Source organism: Culex quinquefasciatus, chromosome 1 (genome assembly GCF_015732765.1).
Source record: "Culex quinquefasciatus strain JHB chromosome 1, VPISU_Cqui_1.0_pri_paternal, whole genome shotgun sequence".
NCBI classification, from domain to species: Eukaryota; Metazoa; Arthropoda; class Insecta; order Diptera; family Culicidae; genus Culex; species Culex quinquefasciatus.
Window position 1 is genome coordinate 45,426,550 of NC_051861.1, and position 18,162 is coordinate 45,444,711.

The following is an 18,162-nucleotide window of genomic DNA, read 5'->3' on the forward strand; positions in this document are numbered from 1 at the left end:
AAACGGAGGTACCAATCGAGCATAAGACAAAGGATTTTGCTAGATTGGTACCTCCGTTTGACAGTTCTCGTGCTTCGATTGGTACTTTTGGTTTGAGATGTCCGTTCTCTAATAAGATCCAGGCTCTCTAATATGATCGCATTTCAACTATTTTTTTTTTAGATTCTAGAAAATCTATCATACCTTATTAAATGCCTTGAATGGAATGCAATGTTTTGACGTACAAAATAAACCGTTCCAGCTGGCATCCCTGCGTCACTCAGCAGTCAGTGTCAGTTTAGTTCAGCAGCAGTCAGTCAGTCAGTGCAGTGGCGAGAGAGAAAAAGTTGAGTCGACAAATTTGTGAAGTGAAAAAAGTGAATTTTCTACTGCGTTCGAGTTTGGTTCGTGCGAAGATAAACCTACTCCCTCGAGTTGTGGATTACACGGTACGGAATCGGGTTGATTGCGGGTTTTGTTCTGTCCAGTGCGAGAAATGGTGATGCAAAAGATTACTTTGATCGTGTGTGTTTTTTTTCTGCGATTTCGATCGTCGTCGTGTGCAACTTGGATGACAAGATTGTGTAAAATTCCTTTGTTGAAAAGAAGGGATGAGGAACTAAATGCCACCCTTCCGCCTTGCCCGAGGGTATCCGATTCCTCTAACCGAGGTCAGCTGCATTTGATTGCTGTGACACTGTCAAAAAACTACAACCAGGAAGCAAAATGGATTAATTAGCGATTATCGCACCACCATCGGAACAACGGGACAATCTGGGGTGACGTTACGTCCGTCGTTCCTCCCCTTTGGCCAGCACCACCTTCCTGCTCCTCCAGTCGTGGTGCCATGGCTAAGAAAGAGCGAGAGAGAAAACAACAAAAACACTCGACCCGTCTCTCGAATTACACACAGAGATAAGCCCCGTCCAAATCAGTCAGAATATTTCTGAGGTTTTCCTAATCATCTTTACGTCTCTTAGGCCGCGATAGTGCGCGGGTTCTGCGTCGAAAGATTTCCGTTCCGTCGTCGTCGTCGTCGTTCTGAATTAGTCAGAGAGCGATATGCATTAGTAGAGTACGACGACGGGCGAGGATCAACAAAATAATAATTGCGTCTCTGCTAGGCTGGCTAGTCTCGTCATGGTGCTTTGGTACCAATACATTCAGACACATTCAGCAGAGTGGTGTGGAAGTGGCAGTGAAAGAAGGCCTCGGCGGACGTTTTTTGTTTTGGCCCCGAACGCGTAGCAGTGTTGCGCGTTTAACTGCTGGTCGTATAAACATTCAAGTCTGGGTCTTGCAGCAGCTCCTTTGTGTGGAGTTTAGAGCAAGTCCTGGGCCAGGAAGTTCGACCGAGAAGGAATTCTGCGCTTGAGAAAAGTAAGGTGTTCTAGAAGAGTATTTTTCCTTAAGAACTGTTCATTTGATATTTGTCACAGAATCTTTACACAGTAGCATATACATGAAGGGCGTTGCATAATTTAGTTTATATCGAGAATTGGCGAAGGGATAACCCTCCACTGAAATTCGTCCCACGACAGCGCCGAAGCAAGCCCCTCGTTTTCTGTTTGTTGATTGTTTTTGTTTTGACAGGTGCCCGTGTTGTCGCTTGAAAATCGATCAGAAACGTTGAAAACAATCTGAGCAACCGGCAGCGCGAGCGCAGCTGTACAGGTCAACTGCGAAAAGACACCGAATATGTGAATAATTTACTGCCACAGAGCCGGATCCGTTTCGACATCCTATCGCGCCTCAATGTAAAGATTGCTGTATTTATGACTCTGAGAATACCGAGACATGCATTTGCATATCCAACTTTGGAGCCTTCAACTATTTTACGGTGGAGTCCCAGGATTTCGTACCGAAAAAATATTAAATTTGATATTTAAACAAATGTTGCTAACTCCTTACGTTCAGCTCCATTTCAAAGTCCATGTGACCTTATTTAATAAACTGCACGAGCAGTCAGCGATGTGCCCTGGTTCCACTGGTCCACATTTCGATGCCAATCAAATGCAGAACCGTGTAGAAGCGTGCACCATTTGTTCTAGACACGCTATTCTAGGCTTGACTTGGCCACGAAACCATACTTCCAAGGCATCATCCCTCTATTCTGTCGTATGGTAGCAGTAGGTATAGTAGCTGATAATGAATGAATCATTCCGTTTATGACAGGAAAGTGGCTGTTTGTGTTGGTGCAACTTGTTGGTTCGGCTGGTAGTTCCACCGTCCTAGGTCGTGCTATCAATATATAGTCAAATTTTGTTGCTGGACCATACGGGCAGTTCGACTATCGTTGCAGGAATGTTTCCAACTCGAGCTGAACTTAAAAGGAGACGAAAATAAATCGTAACAAGTCGTTCAATCGACGTCACAAAGCGATACTCCAAGAGCGGAAGGAAAAAGACACTCGCTTGTCGTTGTCGTCGTTTTGTTCCATTTCTGCGAACAGTGAGTATTGAGTGTCACGTCACGTCTCTCTCTCTTTACGAGCTAGTAGCGATCTGTAGGGGTAGCCAGTGATAAGCCGATCGTGAAATTACAGTTAATCAATGAATTTCAACTTTCAATTTTGTTGAGATCATTTAGTTCGACATTCTACCATAGTCAATGACAGGTTTTGGCGGTGATTACGAAACACGCGCTTTCACAACTATTTTTTTCGGTTGCAACGAGCCGTTAAAAATATTCTGTGTGAAAAAAGCAATCAAGCAGAAGTGAGGAAGCCCTAGCAAAAACATTACGTTCAAGTCCGAGTGCATCCTGCTGCTTTCTTGTCGATATTCACTTATCCATAGTATACGTTTTGCGGTTCCCGTCAAGAACAATGAGTAACGAACGAATCAACGGCTGGCTGGTTTGAAGCGATTTCGCAAAATTCCATTGATACATTTTGCTTCTTTGTTGCTGTTTATCGCCTGTGGTGATTGCTTGTTGGTTTTTGGAGTTATTGAGTTGGTACGTTACTCAGCAGCTTCAGTGGGGGGAATTTTTTTTTTTTTTTTTGAATTAAATATACTTTATTGAATCTTTCTTATAATAATTACATTTGGTTTACATAATAAGTGGTCAGCTGTGGCTCTTCAGCTTTAGTTTGCTTTTCGTGATTTAAACACTGTTCATTTTCTTAACTTTAAAAGTATATGATTTATCATTTTTGTAACACTAGGTACAATGAGGAAAAAAATTTAAGAAAACATAACCTAACCTAAAACTAACTTAATCTTACCATAAACTAAACCAATCCTTGAATCAAGGGGTATTCAGATATAGCACATTTTTCCCTGAATTTCAAACATTTTTCTTGAATCTTCTGATCCAACATTTTTACTTCTGCTAATTCATGAACCTCACTTGATCTTGTCCAGCCAGGAACATTCAAAACCATTTTGAGTACCTTGTTTTGGACACGCTGGAGCTTCAATTTATGAGTTCTAGCGCAACACTCCCAAACAGGTACTGCATACTCAATAACGGGGTAAATTATTTGTTTGTAAACTGCTAGCTTATTTTTCAAAGATAGCTTTGATTTTCTGTTAATTAAAGGATACAAACACCTGATGAGAATGCTGCACTTGTTCAATATTTTATCTACATGCTGCCGAAACAATAGTTTCGAGTCAAGTATGAGACCTAAATAGACAACTTCCTTTGACCAAGGTATAGAAACATCATTCATTTTAATCAAAACATCATCCTTTGGCGCAAATCGGGCCGATTTGGAAAGTGGAAAAATGATGGTTTGAGTTTTGGCTGCATTTATGCGAATTTTCCAGTCGCCAAAGTATTCGGAAAGAACGTCAAGACCCTTCTGAAGACGGCCAACTAAATATCTGGTTATTTTACCCTTATAAATAACGGCAGTGTCATCAGCAAAAAGTGACAACACACCATTACCAGGAAGAGTAGGCAAATCAGATGTAAAAATATTGTACAGAAGTGGGCCAAGAATACTTCCTTGGGAACCCCAGCATCAATGTTGAATAATCCAGAAGCAATCCCATTCAGAAAAACCTGAACGATCTCTCCGAAAGATAGTGCTGGATAATTTTGATAAGATACATTGGAAAACCGTATAAATACAGTTTATGTATCAAACCATCATGCCAAACATTGTCAAAAGCCTTCTCAACATCCAACAAAGCCATAGCAGTTGATTTAGACTCAAGCTTGTTCTGCTTGATGATTTTAGTTACTCTCGTAAGCTGATGAGCAGTATTATGCCCTTTCGGAAGCCAAACTGCTCGTTCAAAATTATATTATTATCGTTGGTAAAATCCAAAAGCCTTGAATAGATGACCTTCTCAAAGAGTTTGGACAGACTACTCAAAAGACTAATGGGACGATAACTTGTTGGCGATGTTGGATCTTTTGAGGCTTCAAAATTGGTATGACTTTGCCCAGTTTCCAATTGGTGGGGAAGTAACCAAGTTGCAAACATTTATTGAAAATATTGGCTAGATGTTGAAAGAACTGATCACTCTGTTTTTTCAACACTAGATTAAAATGTTATCAAAGCCTGGAGCTTTCATATTTTTCATTTGTTTAACTGCAACTTTGACTTCCTCACCAGAAACATGGGAATCTGCAGGAAATTCAAAGGTAGAGTCATTGATTGTTGAAATACTATTGGCAACTGATGTTTCTTTACGGCTGGTCATGGAAGCGCCAAGATTATGTGAACTAACAAAATGAAGCCCAAGTGCATTTGCCTTTTCCTCGGATGTAATCAAAGGAGAATCCTCAACAATAAGAGGAGGAATAGGCTTTGGTTTGTTTTTAAGAACTTTTGAAAGTTTCCAAAATGGTTTTGAATAATTCCCAAGCTGGCTTACATGTTTTGAAAATTCTTGATTTCTGATATTGTCAAGTCGGTCTTGTATGATTTTGTTCAAATTGTTAACTGAAATCTTTTGTCATAGTCCCCAGTCCGTTGATATTGTCTCCTATAAACATTCCTAAGTCTAATCAAGTGTTTAGTATCTACGTCAATATCAGTTACCTTAAAATTAACAGGAACCTCCCGAACGTTGGCAGCCTCTGCTTGGTTGATAGCCTGCTGGATCACCTCCAGCGAACGATCAATATCGGCAGAAGTTTCCGGGTGTTGATCATAGTCGATGTTGCTGTCGACCACTTGCTGAAACTGCTGCCAGTCAACGTTGTGGTAATCTTTCCGGGTTGGTTGCCGCTGCGGAGTAACGGAAGCTCCAACCTCCACAACCACCGGATAGTGATCAGAACTCAACTCTTCAAACACCTCAGGATGAGCCACGTTCTCAGCCATATTGGTAATGAAGAAGTCGATGATTGAGTGATTCCCAGACCGAGCCACCCTCGTTGGACGATCCGGACTCACAACGTTGTAGTATCCGTTTTGCAGATCGTTGTGCAGAATCACTCCGTTCCGATTCCTCCTGCTGTTGCCCCAAACTTCATGCTTCGCGTTGAGGTCACCAGCGATGATGTACTTTGCGCTCCGCCGTGTCAGCTTCTGGATATCGCTCTTCAGTTTTGCTGCTGAACCATCTCTGGCATTCACCTGACGTGGACAGTATGCAGCAATGAAGAGTACTGGGCCAACCGAAGTGGGAATTTCCACTCCAACGGCCTCGATGATGTCCAGCTTAAAGTGTGGCAGCCGGCGTGGCTTGAGATCACGATGAACAGCGACAAGCACACCTCCTCCTCCAGAGGTGGTCCTATCGAGCTGCGTCGCGATCTTGTAGTTTTGCAGATAAACTTTTTCACCGGGCTTCAGATGAGTTTCCGTGATGGCAGCTACGTCGATCTCCTTCTCGCGAAGAAAATCCACCAGCTCTAAGTTCTTCCTCCTAATGGAGCAAGCGTTCCAATTCAGCAGCTTGAGGGACCTACGATCCATACTGGATGACGAACGAGGTCAGCACTTCAATCTGCTGGGTCTTGGTTTTGCATCCACGCAGTGCAGCGGACATCTGTTTGAAAATATTGAGGAGTTCGGTTGAGGTGTAAAGATCATTACCATTTTCCTCAACTGCTGGTTCTTGGGTTGGTCTTGGCTCCTGGCTGAAGCCCGGTGGTGGCGGTCTCGGCTCCTGGCTGGAACCCGGCCGTGGATGATTCATCTCAGCTCTCTTCCTGGGATCCAACGGCAACGGTGCCAAGTTCGGGACCTGGCGTCGCGGTTGAAGAGGTGGAAAATTTTGCTCCACCAGGGCTGGAGGAGTTCTACGACGCTGAGGCTGATTCTTCGTCGATGCTTGCTGCCGAATTTTCACGAACTCAGCTCTCTTGGGGCACTTTCGGTCGGTTGACGAATGCTCACCGTTGCAGTTGAGGCACTTCACCAGCGAATCTTGGATGCACTGGGATGTGATGTGCGCATCGGTACCACATTTGGCGCAACGACGCTTCAGGTGGCAGTTCTTACCTCCGTGCCCGAAACCCAGGCAGTTGAAGCATTGTGTGACGTCACGATGCACTGGTCGATATCGCTCCCACGACACGATAATGTTGAAAACCGCTCGAATCGCCTTCAGCTCAGGAAGCGTCGTCGATCCCTTAGCCAAATGCAGCAGGTAGAGCTGGTCACGGTACTTGATGTCTTTGTTGCGTCGGCTCATTTTGTGCACGGCCAACACATCCAGTTTCAAAACTTTTAGCTCGGCAGCTAATTCCTCCACTGGCATGTCGTACAGACCTCTGACGACGATTTTGAACGGCTTATCCATGACGACATCATGGGTAAAGTACTCCGCCTCGTTTTCGGTCAAGTAATCCTTGACCAGTTGATAGTGCTGCCTGGATTGCACCAGCACCTTAAATCCGTCCTGACACAGACGAATGTTGCCTAGGACTTTCCCAGACTTGATGAGTTCAACCAGCCCCGCTCGAAAGTCGATCGTTGCTGCTGATTGCCGCACATAAAAGGAGGCAGTTTCTCCTTTCGCTGTTTCACTTCATTCTCCTTTGCTTCCGCTACCTGGTCCTCGTCAGGCAGTCCAGCGAACTTGTTGTTCTTCAAAAGCTGCTCCTCGTGCGATGAAGAGTTCTCCTCCTCCTCATCCATCGGTACAGTACCGTCGCTCTTTTTCGTCTTTTTGCTGTTCGATGTCACTTCCAAAAGCACCTTCCTTTTGGAAATCCCCCTCAACCTTCCTTTTGGAAATTCCCACTTTTTTGCCTGCTTGAGCCGCAGGTAGGGCAATATTGCCGGCGTTTTGCGCCGGGACGCGACGAGTCATGTTGATTCAGACAACCTTCACCAACGAATGCTCGGATAACAATGATCAGTGGGGGGATGTTTGCTTCCGATTTTAAAAATGCAACGAGTTGTGCAAACGGTTAAAACATTGGCCGACGACCTTGGCTTCGGGACAGGGTTTGACTGTTTTCGTTGTTTGGACACATTTTTTTTTTTTTTATTTAGACTATCAATTAGACTATCAATAACTTAGTTTCGTATTGAAAGTTTTTAAGTTATTTGTTAGGGCTAAATAAAAATACATGCAAATCGTTCATATTTCTTTGTGTTGGTATGAGCTCACGTTTGAATAATTTATATTACTTTAATTTTACATCAGTTTTTGTTGAAGTTCCTTGTGAATTTCTAATTTTTTATGTACAAAAAAAGACCAACCACATTTTCAACCTTCCAAAATCAATCTTTTTTTTTAACTGTGTATAAGGCTTTCTAGTCAGAAATTTACTAACACATTCAAAGTATGTTTGAAGGTTTGTTTGCATCAGATTTCCTATTCCTTTCGAGCAAATGTTTTCTGTCAGGCGACTTCTAGCGGTTTTTTTGATCGACTGACCGCCCGATATGTCAGCCAACATATTTCGCAGGGCTGTAACAGCTCGAGCTCACTCCCACTCAGCGCGTTCCGTTTGAATTCCGTTTAGAATTCCGCTTGAGCGAAAAAAGTTCGATTCGAATTCTAAACAGTGTTCGTTTTAGATTCTAAACCGCATTCCGTTTCAAACGCAACAACCGGTTCCGTTTGAGTTTTCGCCGCAAATCGGTTCAAGCGGAATTCAAACGGAATCGAAACGGAATGGACGTGTTGGCTTTGACAGTTGCTTCTTCTTCTTGTTTTTTCTTGCTGGTTTTCTTTTTTGTTTTTGTTGAATCCATTTGAAATTGGAAGCTTAGAAATAGATTAAACATTTTAATGATTTTACTTTTTTATTTACCCTTTAACTAATCGTTCATTAAAACGCATCCCAACCCCGAGCCCGCTTTATTTATTTTTTGTTTAGCAGAGTTAACATATCGCACAGATTTTTTTGTTCCTATCGAGGCGGTTCACAACGACGTCATTCTTGGCGCATTGGTTGACACTTTAGATCTCTGGCCATCGCCATCGTCGAGCAGCTCCAGTAGGTTGGTCAGATCAAAGCGGGAAGTCTTCAGAACCTCGACCTTGGTGTGCGGCGGGTACGCTTCTTGGCAAGCATCTTAGGTGTCCTCTCCAAAAAACGCATGGGCGGAGTGTTCACGATCGGGAGCGTGCCCTTGTCGCTGATCTCGACGACATATTTGGAAAGGGTTCGGTGCATCGTCCTCGAAAAGCGCCGTGTATTGGTTCACCGGCTCGCTAGTATCTTGTCCGTTGTAGAGTGAAATCGGTGGCTGGTCTCGCCGATGGCAGCTGGCACGGACGTTCCTCTACCTTATCAGCGTTCTTGCGCTCGGCGATGGCAGCTTCGATGCAGGACGCTTTCTGCTTCTCCAAGAGCTCAATCAGTGGGGTCCCCTCTAAGCGCTTTGCATCCAGAAAATGGCTGAAGCCGCCTCTGATTGGCTGTTGCTCTCTTGCGCCCTTGTTGGTCGGAACTGCTGCTGCTGCTGAGTTTGGCCGGGGAAGCTGCATCTGAAAGGAGGAGGGAATAAAATGTGTATATTGATTATTGCACCAAGTCCTAAGTCCACTCCGTTTCGAATTAATTGAAGAAAATATCCAACTCACCTTGGGAGGAGGAGGATACGCCATTTTCCATCACGTCACGAAAGCTCCCACAACGACTTTTGCGAAAAGTCCAAGATCAAACATGTTTGACGTTTCTTAGAAAGCCGCCTCACAAATACACTCAAAGAAAAACCGCTTCGGCGAATCGCGGCGAAATGTCACCGAGGTTCCGTCTTACACCAGCAGGTGTCGCCCTTGTGCAAAAATGGTCAAACGGAATTGAAACGGAGTCCAACCGGAGATTCCGTTTAGAAAATTTCGAAACAATTTTCGAAGCGGAATTCGAAGCGGAATGAACCCGTCAAGTGGAGAACGGTTTGATTGGGCTAGTTGTTTGCATTGGGACACTCTGTTACGAGAAGTTCGTCATTTTTGGGTTAAATTATTTTTTTTACTGGGCCTAGAAAGCCTTATGACATGAAGATTGCAGGTCCACTCAAAAAAATATTCACGTTGAAGTTACGTGAAAAGCTGTGTGGTATTTTTCCACTAAAGTTTTCACGTAACTTCTATGAGGCGGCCCTAGTAGAAACGGAATTTGCTTGGCCAGATCAATTCACATCGTTTCTACGTGCTTCACACGTAAAAGCTAAATGAATCAATTGATGATTTCTACATGTTTGTTTTAGTAAGCATTATAGGAACCTTCTAGTACTAATTTGGTCTAATTTCAGATTTTTTTTATCAAAAAGAAAAAAAACAAGAAATGCAGTTCTAATTCAAATTTAATTCATAGTTTTATTCAATTTTCCTTTGCTAACATTTATAAAGAATGGTCCAGTCTCTCATGAAACCGAGCAGGAAGACTTTCGTGCGTAGCTTTCTGTTTCCGCTGTACTTCGTGGCCGCACGGGAACCCGTTTCGAAGTCGTTGTCGTATGTCGTGGTACTTCTGTCTGTGCCACGTTAACGTGGCTGCACATCACCAGGGGGAGGTTCTTTGAGAGCAACTAGGCAAAGTTTCCGATCAAGCTGGGTGCTCGGATGGTTGGCCAGGATGGCGTGGCCAGGAAGATGTTAAAGATGATTGGGACGACCACGTTCAGCTCTCGAATTCCGTGCACGGATTCGTTGGTCTTGCCGGATACAGCTTGCTGCTTCGAACAACTTTGGCGCGGGCACCACACTGGCCAAGGCCGACGAAAAGATGGCCGCAAAGCAACCTCGCACCCAGGCAAGTGTCCGCAATGTCCGTGACCGCTTATATTAGAACGGGCCAGAATCCAAGTGGCCACCGGTAAAAGTATGCTGCTTCCAGAATTCGGCCGCTGCAAAAAAATATTTATATGATTATTTACAAATAAAATCATTCAAACTTTATTAAACTTACCGTCTGTTCTACTTTTGATGAAATTTTGCGAGAACAAGTTCGGCAGCAGGTCTTCGCCGGACGCCATCAATTTTCATACTAAAATATTATGCAGCTTCCACCAAACCGAAGTGCGCATCTCTTCTGTTGCGCAAAACAATCTGTTGCGCCATACAAAAATGGAGCGGTTTATCGTAAGCGTGTACATGTACATCAGTCTGTGGCGCAACAGGCTTTGACAGGTTGCGCTCGTGTTTCGATTTTTGTCTGCTTTCACAATAATCACGTAGAAATTTCGCCGAATGACGCACTCGAGTTCCGTTGAAGTTACATTTCAAAACGAATCTATGACATTTCCCCGAAACCCACATTCCCGAAGAGACATTTCCCCGAATGCCACATTTCCGAAAAGACACTTTCCCGAAATGTCATTTACCCGAAAATCATTTCCCCGAACGATCCATTTCCCCGAACAGCTACATCCCTGAATGGCGACTTCCCCTAAAAACCATTTTCCCGAATGGCCACTTCCCCTAATTTTCCACATCCCTGAAAATCATTTTCCCGAATGACCATAATCCCGAACGGCCATTTCCCCGAACGCCACTTCCCCGAACCCGGTCAGGCGGGTATGGCCGTTGCCCAGAACCGCGCGCGGTTCTGGACAACGGCCATACCCGCCTGACCGGGTTTGGGGAAGTAGCGATCAAAAAAGTATCATGTCCACAATAGAGCTTCATGACGTTTCGCGTACGCACACTAGTGCACCATTTGATTTTGATGGCAGACAAAATTTAACCTCACTTAATTTTTGTGTACGTACACGCAATACAAACGAACGTTGATTACTCTATTGAACGTTCAAAAAATTCCGAGCTTCACTTGAATTTGGAATATTTAAATTGATGTAAGTGCGACAACTGGCCAAAGGGATTTCAGGTCAGAACGTGCTTGACACACGTTCAGGCCCGACTACCGCAAAAATTTGTAATTGTTACTCGGGACCTTGGCAACCAAAATCAGCTGTCGAGCTTAAGTATAGCCCCTAAACTACTTTAAAGTGATTTAGTTATTTTAAATCTAAAATGGCGGTGATGAAATATTCAAAATATGCTTTTTGTAATTCAATAATTAACTATTTAGATTTGATTAAAAGTGTGGGTCGCAGAACTCGAATTGGACGTAAAAAAATAAAAAAATAATTGTTCAAAGCCTTCATCTAGCCAAAATTGATAACAACAAACTAGTTCAGTTAAACAAAATCTAGAACAAACTGAATCCTGCGCATCGAGTCGTCGCATGAAGCTATCGTTGCTGTTCTATCCTTACCACGTAGATACCGTTTTGGAAAATTGTCCTTTGCTGAAAATGGCCGCTACAAAAAAAAAATCTTTTTTTATGGATCGTCCTGAAATCTTTATGGATCTTCCTGAAACGCGCGCACAACGTGCACGCCGTACAAGTTTTCAGTGCAGATGAACCTCAAACACACCAGGCTACCATGTTCGAGTTCTCCCCGCACGGCGCACTCAAGTTTACACGCGGTGTAAACACGGGGTGCACACCTCGGGTACAACGCCGTGCGAGCGAAGAGCGTGTAAAGAGACGAAAAAATGACTGGTTCTCACTCTCTCTATGGCAAACACTGTAGCGTGACTGCAGCGGAGAATGGAACACCACTTTACAGCAGAGGGAGCGTGAGGGAAATATTTTTGTCTCTTTTTTGCGTCGTCGGCCTGCACGGGGTTTGTACCCGAGGTGCAAGGTTCGGTTTAAACTTGAGGTTCATGTACGGGTACAGCCTGTACACGGCAGAGTTTAGGTTTGCTTGTACGCGTGCACACGCGGTGCTGGTGTTTGATCGAGTACAGAAAACAGAGAACGCGGTTGAACGCGGTGCACGTGGATCACTGAGCGTGGATGATCTCAATACCCCGCACTCTTGAAGTGTCCGCGTGGTTTATTAATGGCCTTCTACGGTAATTTGTTTTTTTTTTTAATCTTACAAAACACGTAGGAGAATTTAAAATTAACGTCATACTTTTATAAAAAAATCCCTAAATAACAATTTAGTTTATATGTAGGTCATCATTCGGAAAAATTGATATTTTGGTGAAGTAACCATTCGGGTATATGTTAATTCGGGAAAACAGCAGTTCGGTAAAATGGCCATTCAGGTAAATGACATTCGGGGATATGGAATTTTCGGGAAAATGATTTTCGGGGATGTGGAATTTTCGGGGAAATGATTTTCGGGGATGTGGAATTTTCGGGAAAATGATTTTCGGGGAAGTGGCACTTTCGGGGAAATGATTTTCGGGGATGTGGAATTTTCGGGGAAATGATTTTCGGGGATATGGGATTCGGGAAAGTGGGATTCGGGGATAAGGGATAAAACCTTTCAAAACACATAAAAACTACATGGAAAACCCTAGTGAAAAAATACTACAAGGTTTTTCACGTAACATCAACGTGAAAACTTTTTTTTTGCCAGTACACTTTCACATTATTTTTACGTGTGTCACGTAAAACGAGCCTAGCGAGGTGAAAATCGGGGTTACGTGATTTTTCAGGTAGCTTCAACGTGTGGATTATTTTGAGTGTTGACCAAATCGGTTCATATTTGGTATGAAACATTATTCATGTCGGTCTCGGGGGGTATTCGTATTCGAATAGAGCTATCTAAGCCCGATCTCACACACACTAGCACACCATTTGTTTTATTGGCTGGTACAAATTTTAACCTCACTTTTTTTGTGTACGTACACGCAATACATGCGCACGTAGATAACTCTTTTAAAAAGTACTCAACCGTCAAAACCAGTTGTCAAACTGATGTTGACGTATCAACACCATTGTTTTACAATTTCCGTACACGTGGTTTCATGCTTTTGACAGCTGTCAGTCGTTCCAATTAGCGAATTTGTATCATTACAATTCAGTTTCATTCGAATTAGCGAATCCCCTCTGCTGTGAAATCGGTGACCTGCTCAATACTCCAGATAATGTTTTTTTGAGTTTCTTTTTACCGATCTTTCATTCGCAAGAGAGGAGAGCCATGTTCCATTCCATTTTTTTTTCTCTGAATAAGCGTCAAAAGATTCTCTTTTTATGGAGATTCTTCTATTATTGACTGTTTCTGATCTTTTTTGTTAATTTTGTCATGTTTATGCACGGATATTTTTAGAAGATTTCAAAAAAAAAAATATTTTTGTGATTTTAAAGTTTTTCTAAACAATGATTCAAAAATAATCAAATAAAATCTCAATGATTATCTAAGACCAGAGCCGTATGGTTAAACCCTGGGTCTAACGGTAAGAATCTTCTGTCTCATTTTACAAGCAATCTCACGAGTTCTCCTTTATGCTCTCACAACCGCAAGCTTCTGGAGGTGGTTCGCACCGACAGCGGCTCGACATTTGATTAACCCGTTTTCGGTAGATCGTGGTAGATTTTCTTGAAATAATTCGAACTGTCAAAAATCCACCAAAGCCTCTATAGAGTGGTATAACGCATTGATCACACAAAAACTGTGATAGAAAAGTATCCACCGCGATCTACCGCGACGTTTAAGAGGATAAGGGAAATTCTCCACAGTTTCCCCAAGTAAGTTTCGCTTGGAATTGGTTGCTTTTTGAGAAGGTGAATAGTCCAAGGAGCCACTATAGGCTAGTAGTAATTTTATAATTCATTGAGTCCAGAACTTTCTCGTTGAAGCATAAAAAAACATCTACAGAGCAATGATCTCGAAACAAGTTGAATAGATACCTAGCGGATGACTGTGTTTACACAAGTTAAGCTCAACTGAATGCACTGCTGTGAAGGCCCAGTACAGTGATAAAAACCGTGATTAGAGAGAGCAACCACAGGCACCGCCTCAACGTCACAATAGAAAACGTCCGTATTTACCAAGTATTAGCGATCTGTACATGCTCACAGCATTTCAAGACTGATAAACGACGACGAGACGACGATCGATGACACATTTTGCGGGGTCGACTTGAGAGTCGATGGTGATTTGCATATTTTATCGCATTGCGTCCCGCCCAAAACTGTTAACTTATCAATAACGTATAACTTCTGATGTTTGTGCCCCTTTTTCAATTTAGAACCGAGTAGCGGCCAGGGTCGGCTTTAGAGACGAGACAACTTTTAAACAATTTGTGTTGATTGATCAGCCAGGATGGCGACCAGGAAAAAGGTCCTGCTGAAGGTGATCATCCTCGGCGATAGCAGCGTCGGCAAGACTTCGCTGATGAACCAGTACGTGAACAAGCGCTTCTCGAACCAATACAAGGCCACGATCGGGGCGGACTTTCTCACCAAGGAGGTGGTAATTGACGATCGGGTTGTCACGATGCAGGTCAGTTCTGGTGCGATCGGTGGAGATTTCGCTTAAGACTTTCTTTTTCGTTGGTTTCAGATTTGGGACACGGCCGGCCAGGAGCGGTTCCAGTCGCTCGGAGTGGCGTTCTACCGCGGGGCGGACTGCTGCGTGCTGGTGTACGATACGACCGCGCCGAACACCTTCAAGAATCTCGACTCGTGGCGGGACGAGTTTCTGATCCAGGCGAGCCCGCGCGACCCGGACCACTTTCCGTTCGTTGTGCTCGGCAACAAGATCGATCTGGAGAATCGTGCGGTAAGAGTGCATGAACAGTGCTGTGTTTAGAAGTTGGTAATCTTATCAAAATATATAATTTTAGGTGTCAACGAAGCGTGCCCAGCAGTGGTGCCAGGCCAAGAATGATATTCCCTACTTTGAGACGTCGGCCAAGGAAGGCATCAACGTAGATCTTGCGTTCCAGACGATTGCCAAAAACGCGTTAGCCCAGGAGAGCGAGGTGAGTTTCGTTTTATTAAACCTGGAGAAAACAAACATTGCAGAAATTACCACGTCAACCACATTCGCACATCAAAGAACTCGTCAATCAACAGTGAAATCAGGAGCTGCGGTGGAGCCTCAAAAAAACTTTGGAGGTTTTTGAACCAACCAACAGATGTAGTTTTTGGCTAGCCACGAGGCTGAAACGGCTAAGTGTCTGAATAACTTCTTCGTTCGGAGTGTGGAGAAGATACATGAAGGGATTCCACCAACGTCCTTTACGCCGGTAAGCGAAGAGGCGAAACTAGATGAGCTGATGAGTGAGTCTGAGCCTATCACGCTAAGCAAGCTGAAGGAAACAGTGCGGTCACTGAAGGGTTGTACTGGAATTGGAAATGTCACAAAACGGGTCACGTGGTTGCAGTAGATCTGTTGGATATCGTGAATAAATCACTAATACGAGGTAAATTCCCAAACGCATGGAAGAAAACCTGAGTGGTTCCCATCTCAAAGGTTTCGAGGTCCAAGAAGCTAGAAGAACACAGACCGATCAACATGCTGCCGCTGTACGAGAAAGTTATGGAGACAATCGTGAAGGAACAATTGATGGCGTTCATTGACCGAACCGTACATAAATCATTGACCATAAGAAACTGATAGGTGTTCTTAAGAAAAGCGGGATTCGTGGTGCAGTACTGAAATGACTTCTCACACACAGTGTTGTTCCTGGTTGGTGACAGCTTCGATGAATGGTTTGATTTCAAGAACGAAAGGTTGGTCGGATTCTCAGAATGATTAAAGAAGCTACAGATGAAGACAAAGTGCATGGTGGTGACGTTTTGATGGAGCGGGTAACGACGATGAAATACCTCGGATGAAAAGCTGAACTTCAACGAACACATTGATTTTACGTTTCGGAAAGCGGTAAGAAAGTTTGGCGTCTTGTGTAGGATTAATCGCTACTTGACAGCAGAAACAAAGGTGCTGTTGTTCAACTCGCTCATCGCCCCGCACTTCGATTACAAAAGAATGCAAGTTCTACGGATTAAAATCATGAGGCTTATTCTGTGTGATCGACTGACGCCACGATGGAGCATGCTCGAATGTTTACAGTGGATGTCGAGGAATCAACGAATCGAGTACAACGCCCTTGATTTTGTTTTTCATATAAGAAGGTACGCGGAAGGGTTATTCTTGAGCATGACACTAAAGGAGCTGACGATCTCAGATTGCAGAACTGAAAAAAAGCATTAACGCAGAACTCGCTATTCTACAAAGAATTTAAACTTTACAACATGCTTTAAGAGGATGCAAGACGACATCAACGGTTTTAAATGGAGCTGCAAGGAGTTTGTACGATAACGGCCGTTCAAGTGACCCACGAAGGTTCTGTGATTCCTAAAAAGTGTCCACGCATGCGTTTTAGTTAAAAGACTACGAGATGTCTTTTTTTAAATTTGACTGTTATCTGTGTCCCACTTTTCTTAAAGGCATGTCAATTCCGTCCTCTTTCAGGTTGAACTCTACAACGAGTTCCCGGACCAGATCAAGCTGAACGCGGACCGCAACAACCGGCCCCGAAACGGTGACAACTGCTCGTGCTAACTGCTACTAAATAGGTAAATTTCTAACAAAAAAACTATGAACTAAACAAGGAGGAAGAAGCAACAATTGCGCACGCGCGATCGCGACAGGTACGACGAAAGCGCGGCAGGATAAACATCAGATCAGAATGGGGACAGCCGCCGACCCGCAGTAGTTGAACGATTGATTTATATTTTTTTTCGATTTAAGAGCAAAAACGTTTTGAACAACAATATTGAAAGCATAGAAAACCGTAAAGTATGTATATTCAATAGAGAACACCTTATGCAACATCAAGTTTGGCGCTTGACAGTGACTTTTCTGGAGCTTTCTTTCTAACAAAAATAAACAAATGCATGCCAGAAGTTTTCATGCAGTGGGTCTGGAACTATTCTATCTTTCACGTTGCAAGGGAAAACTCCAATTATGTTGAAACACATTTATTTACACTCTTCGTAACGGTAGAATCAATAAAACAAAAACAATTCAAAACAATATGAATGATGATGTATAGTTTTTATTAAGTATATGTTTTGATTGAGCATCAATGCAGCAGCAAAATTTTGTTTAAAGGCTTAAATCTGATTCTGGGTAGGTAGAGATGATTTAGCGTGTAATAGTAAATCAAGTTTAACAATTGTTTATCTCACTACGAAGCTCTTTCGTTAGTTTACAAAAAATCGAAAGCACTCGGTACAACAAAAACATATTTTCACTGAAATTCCAATAGTACGGTTAGATTCTGCTCGCTTTTGATGCTTCATAATTAAATTATTGACTAAAAACAAGAAAATGCTATAGAATCTAGCTAATAAATGATACAATACAAGAAAAACAAAAAAAAAACAGCTGAGTAGAATAACAATACAAACGATCAATGTCTTACAAGATGGAATACAGAAGTACTAACATAAAACAAAACAACAGCAAACAAACAAACAAATTTTAGGCAGTGGCAGCAGTAAGTGTTGTGTGAAAATAGTAAAATAAAACTTTCAAACCCCCCAAAATTGGACGAGCTTGACCTTCAAAAAACAAAATAAACTACTCTCCCTCATTTTTTTGTTACTTCAACCATGTTAAAATAGCAACAACAAAAAAGGATGCAATTACAATAAAAACATTACACAGAAACACATTAAAACACACAGTTTGACCATCCATGTGGTGAGTGAAAATAGCGGAAAGAAATGGGTTACTTCAAAATTTGAAATTCTTTTCGAGGTAATATTTAACATTCGATTGAAGTTGTAGCGATTTAGTAGCCACAGAACCGTCAGGAGAAGAACGATGATTGATTACAGACAACTATTTAAAATAGATATAAACAATATAACACATAATAAAAGTGATAAAATAAAAATAAATAAAATTGTCTTTTATTTTAAAATAATTCACATGGTTTATCCAGTACATACCTAGCTCTTTACTTAAATCATGTTTAAAAAGAAGTGAAACTCGTTCTTTTAAATTCTGATATTGTATTGTAAAGATTATTCACATTAGGATTG

General features: G+C 42.6%; 1 protein-coding gene across 1 annotated transcript; it reads left to right on the plus strand.

The window, feature by feature from the left end:
* The first annotated feature begins 269 nt into the window (after nt 1–269).
* On the plus strand, nt 270–18,023 carry LOC6041358 (ras-related protein rab7). Its single transcript, XM_001850576.2, has 5 exons — nt 270–428; nt 14,352–14,605; nt 14,666–14,884; nt 14,949–15,086; nt 16,583–18,023. The coding sequence occupies exons 2-5, from the start codon at nt 14,426–14,428 to the stop codon at nt 16,670–16,672; spliced, it is 627 nt and encodes a 208-aa protein (XP_001850628.1). The 5' UTR covers nt 270–428; nt 14,352–14,425; the 3' UTR covers nt 16,673–18,023.
* Nucleotides 18,024–18,162: the final 139 nt, after the last annotated feature.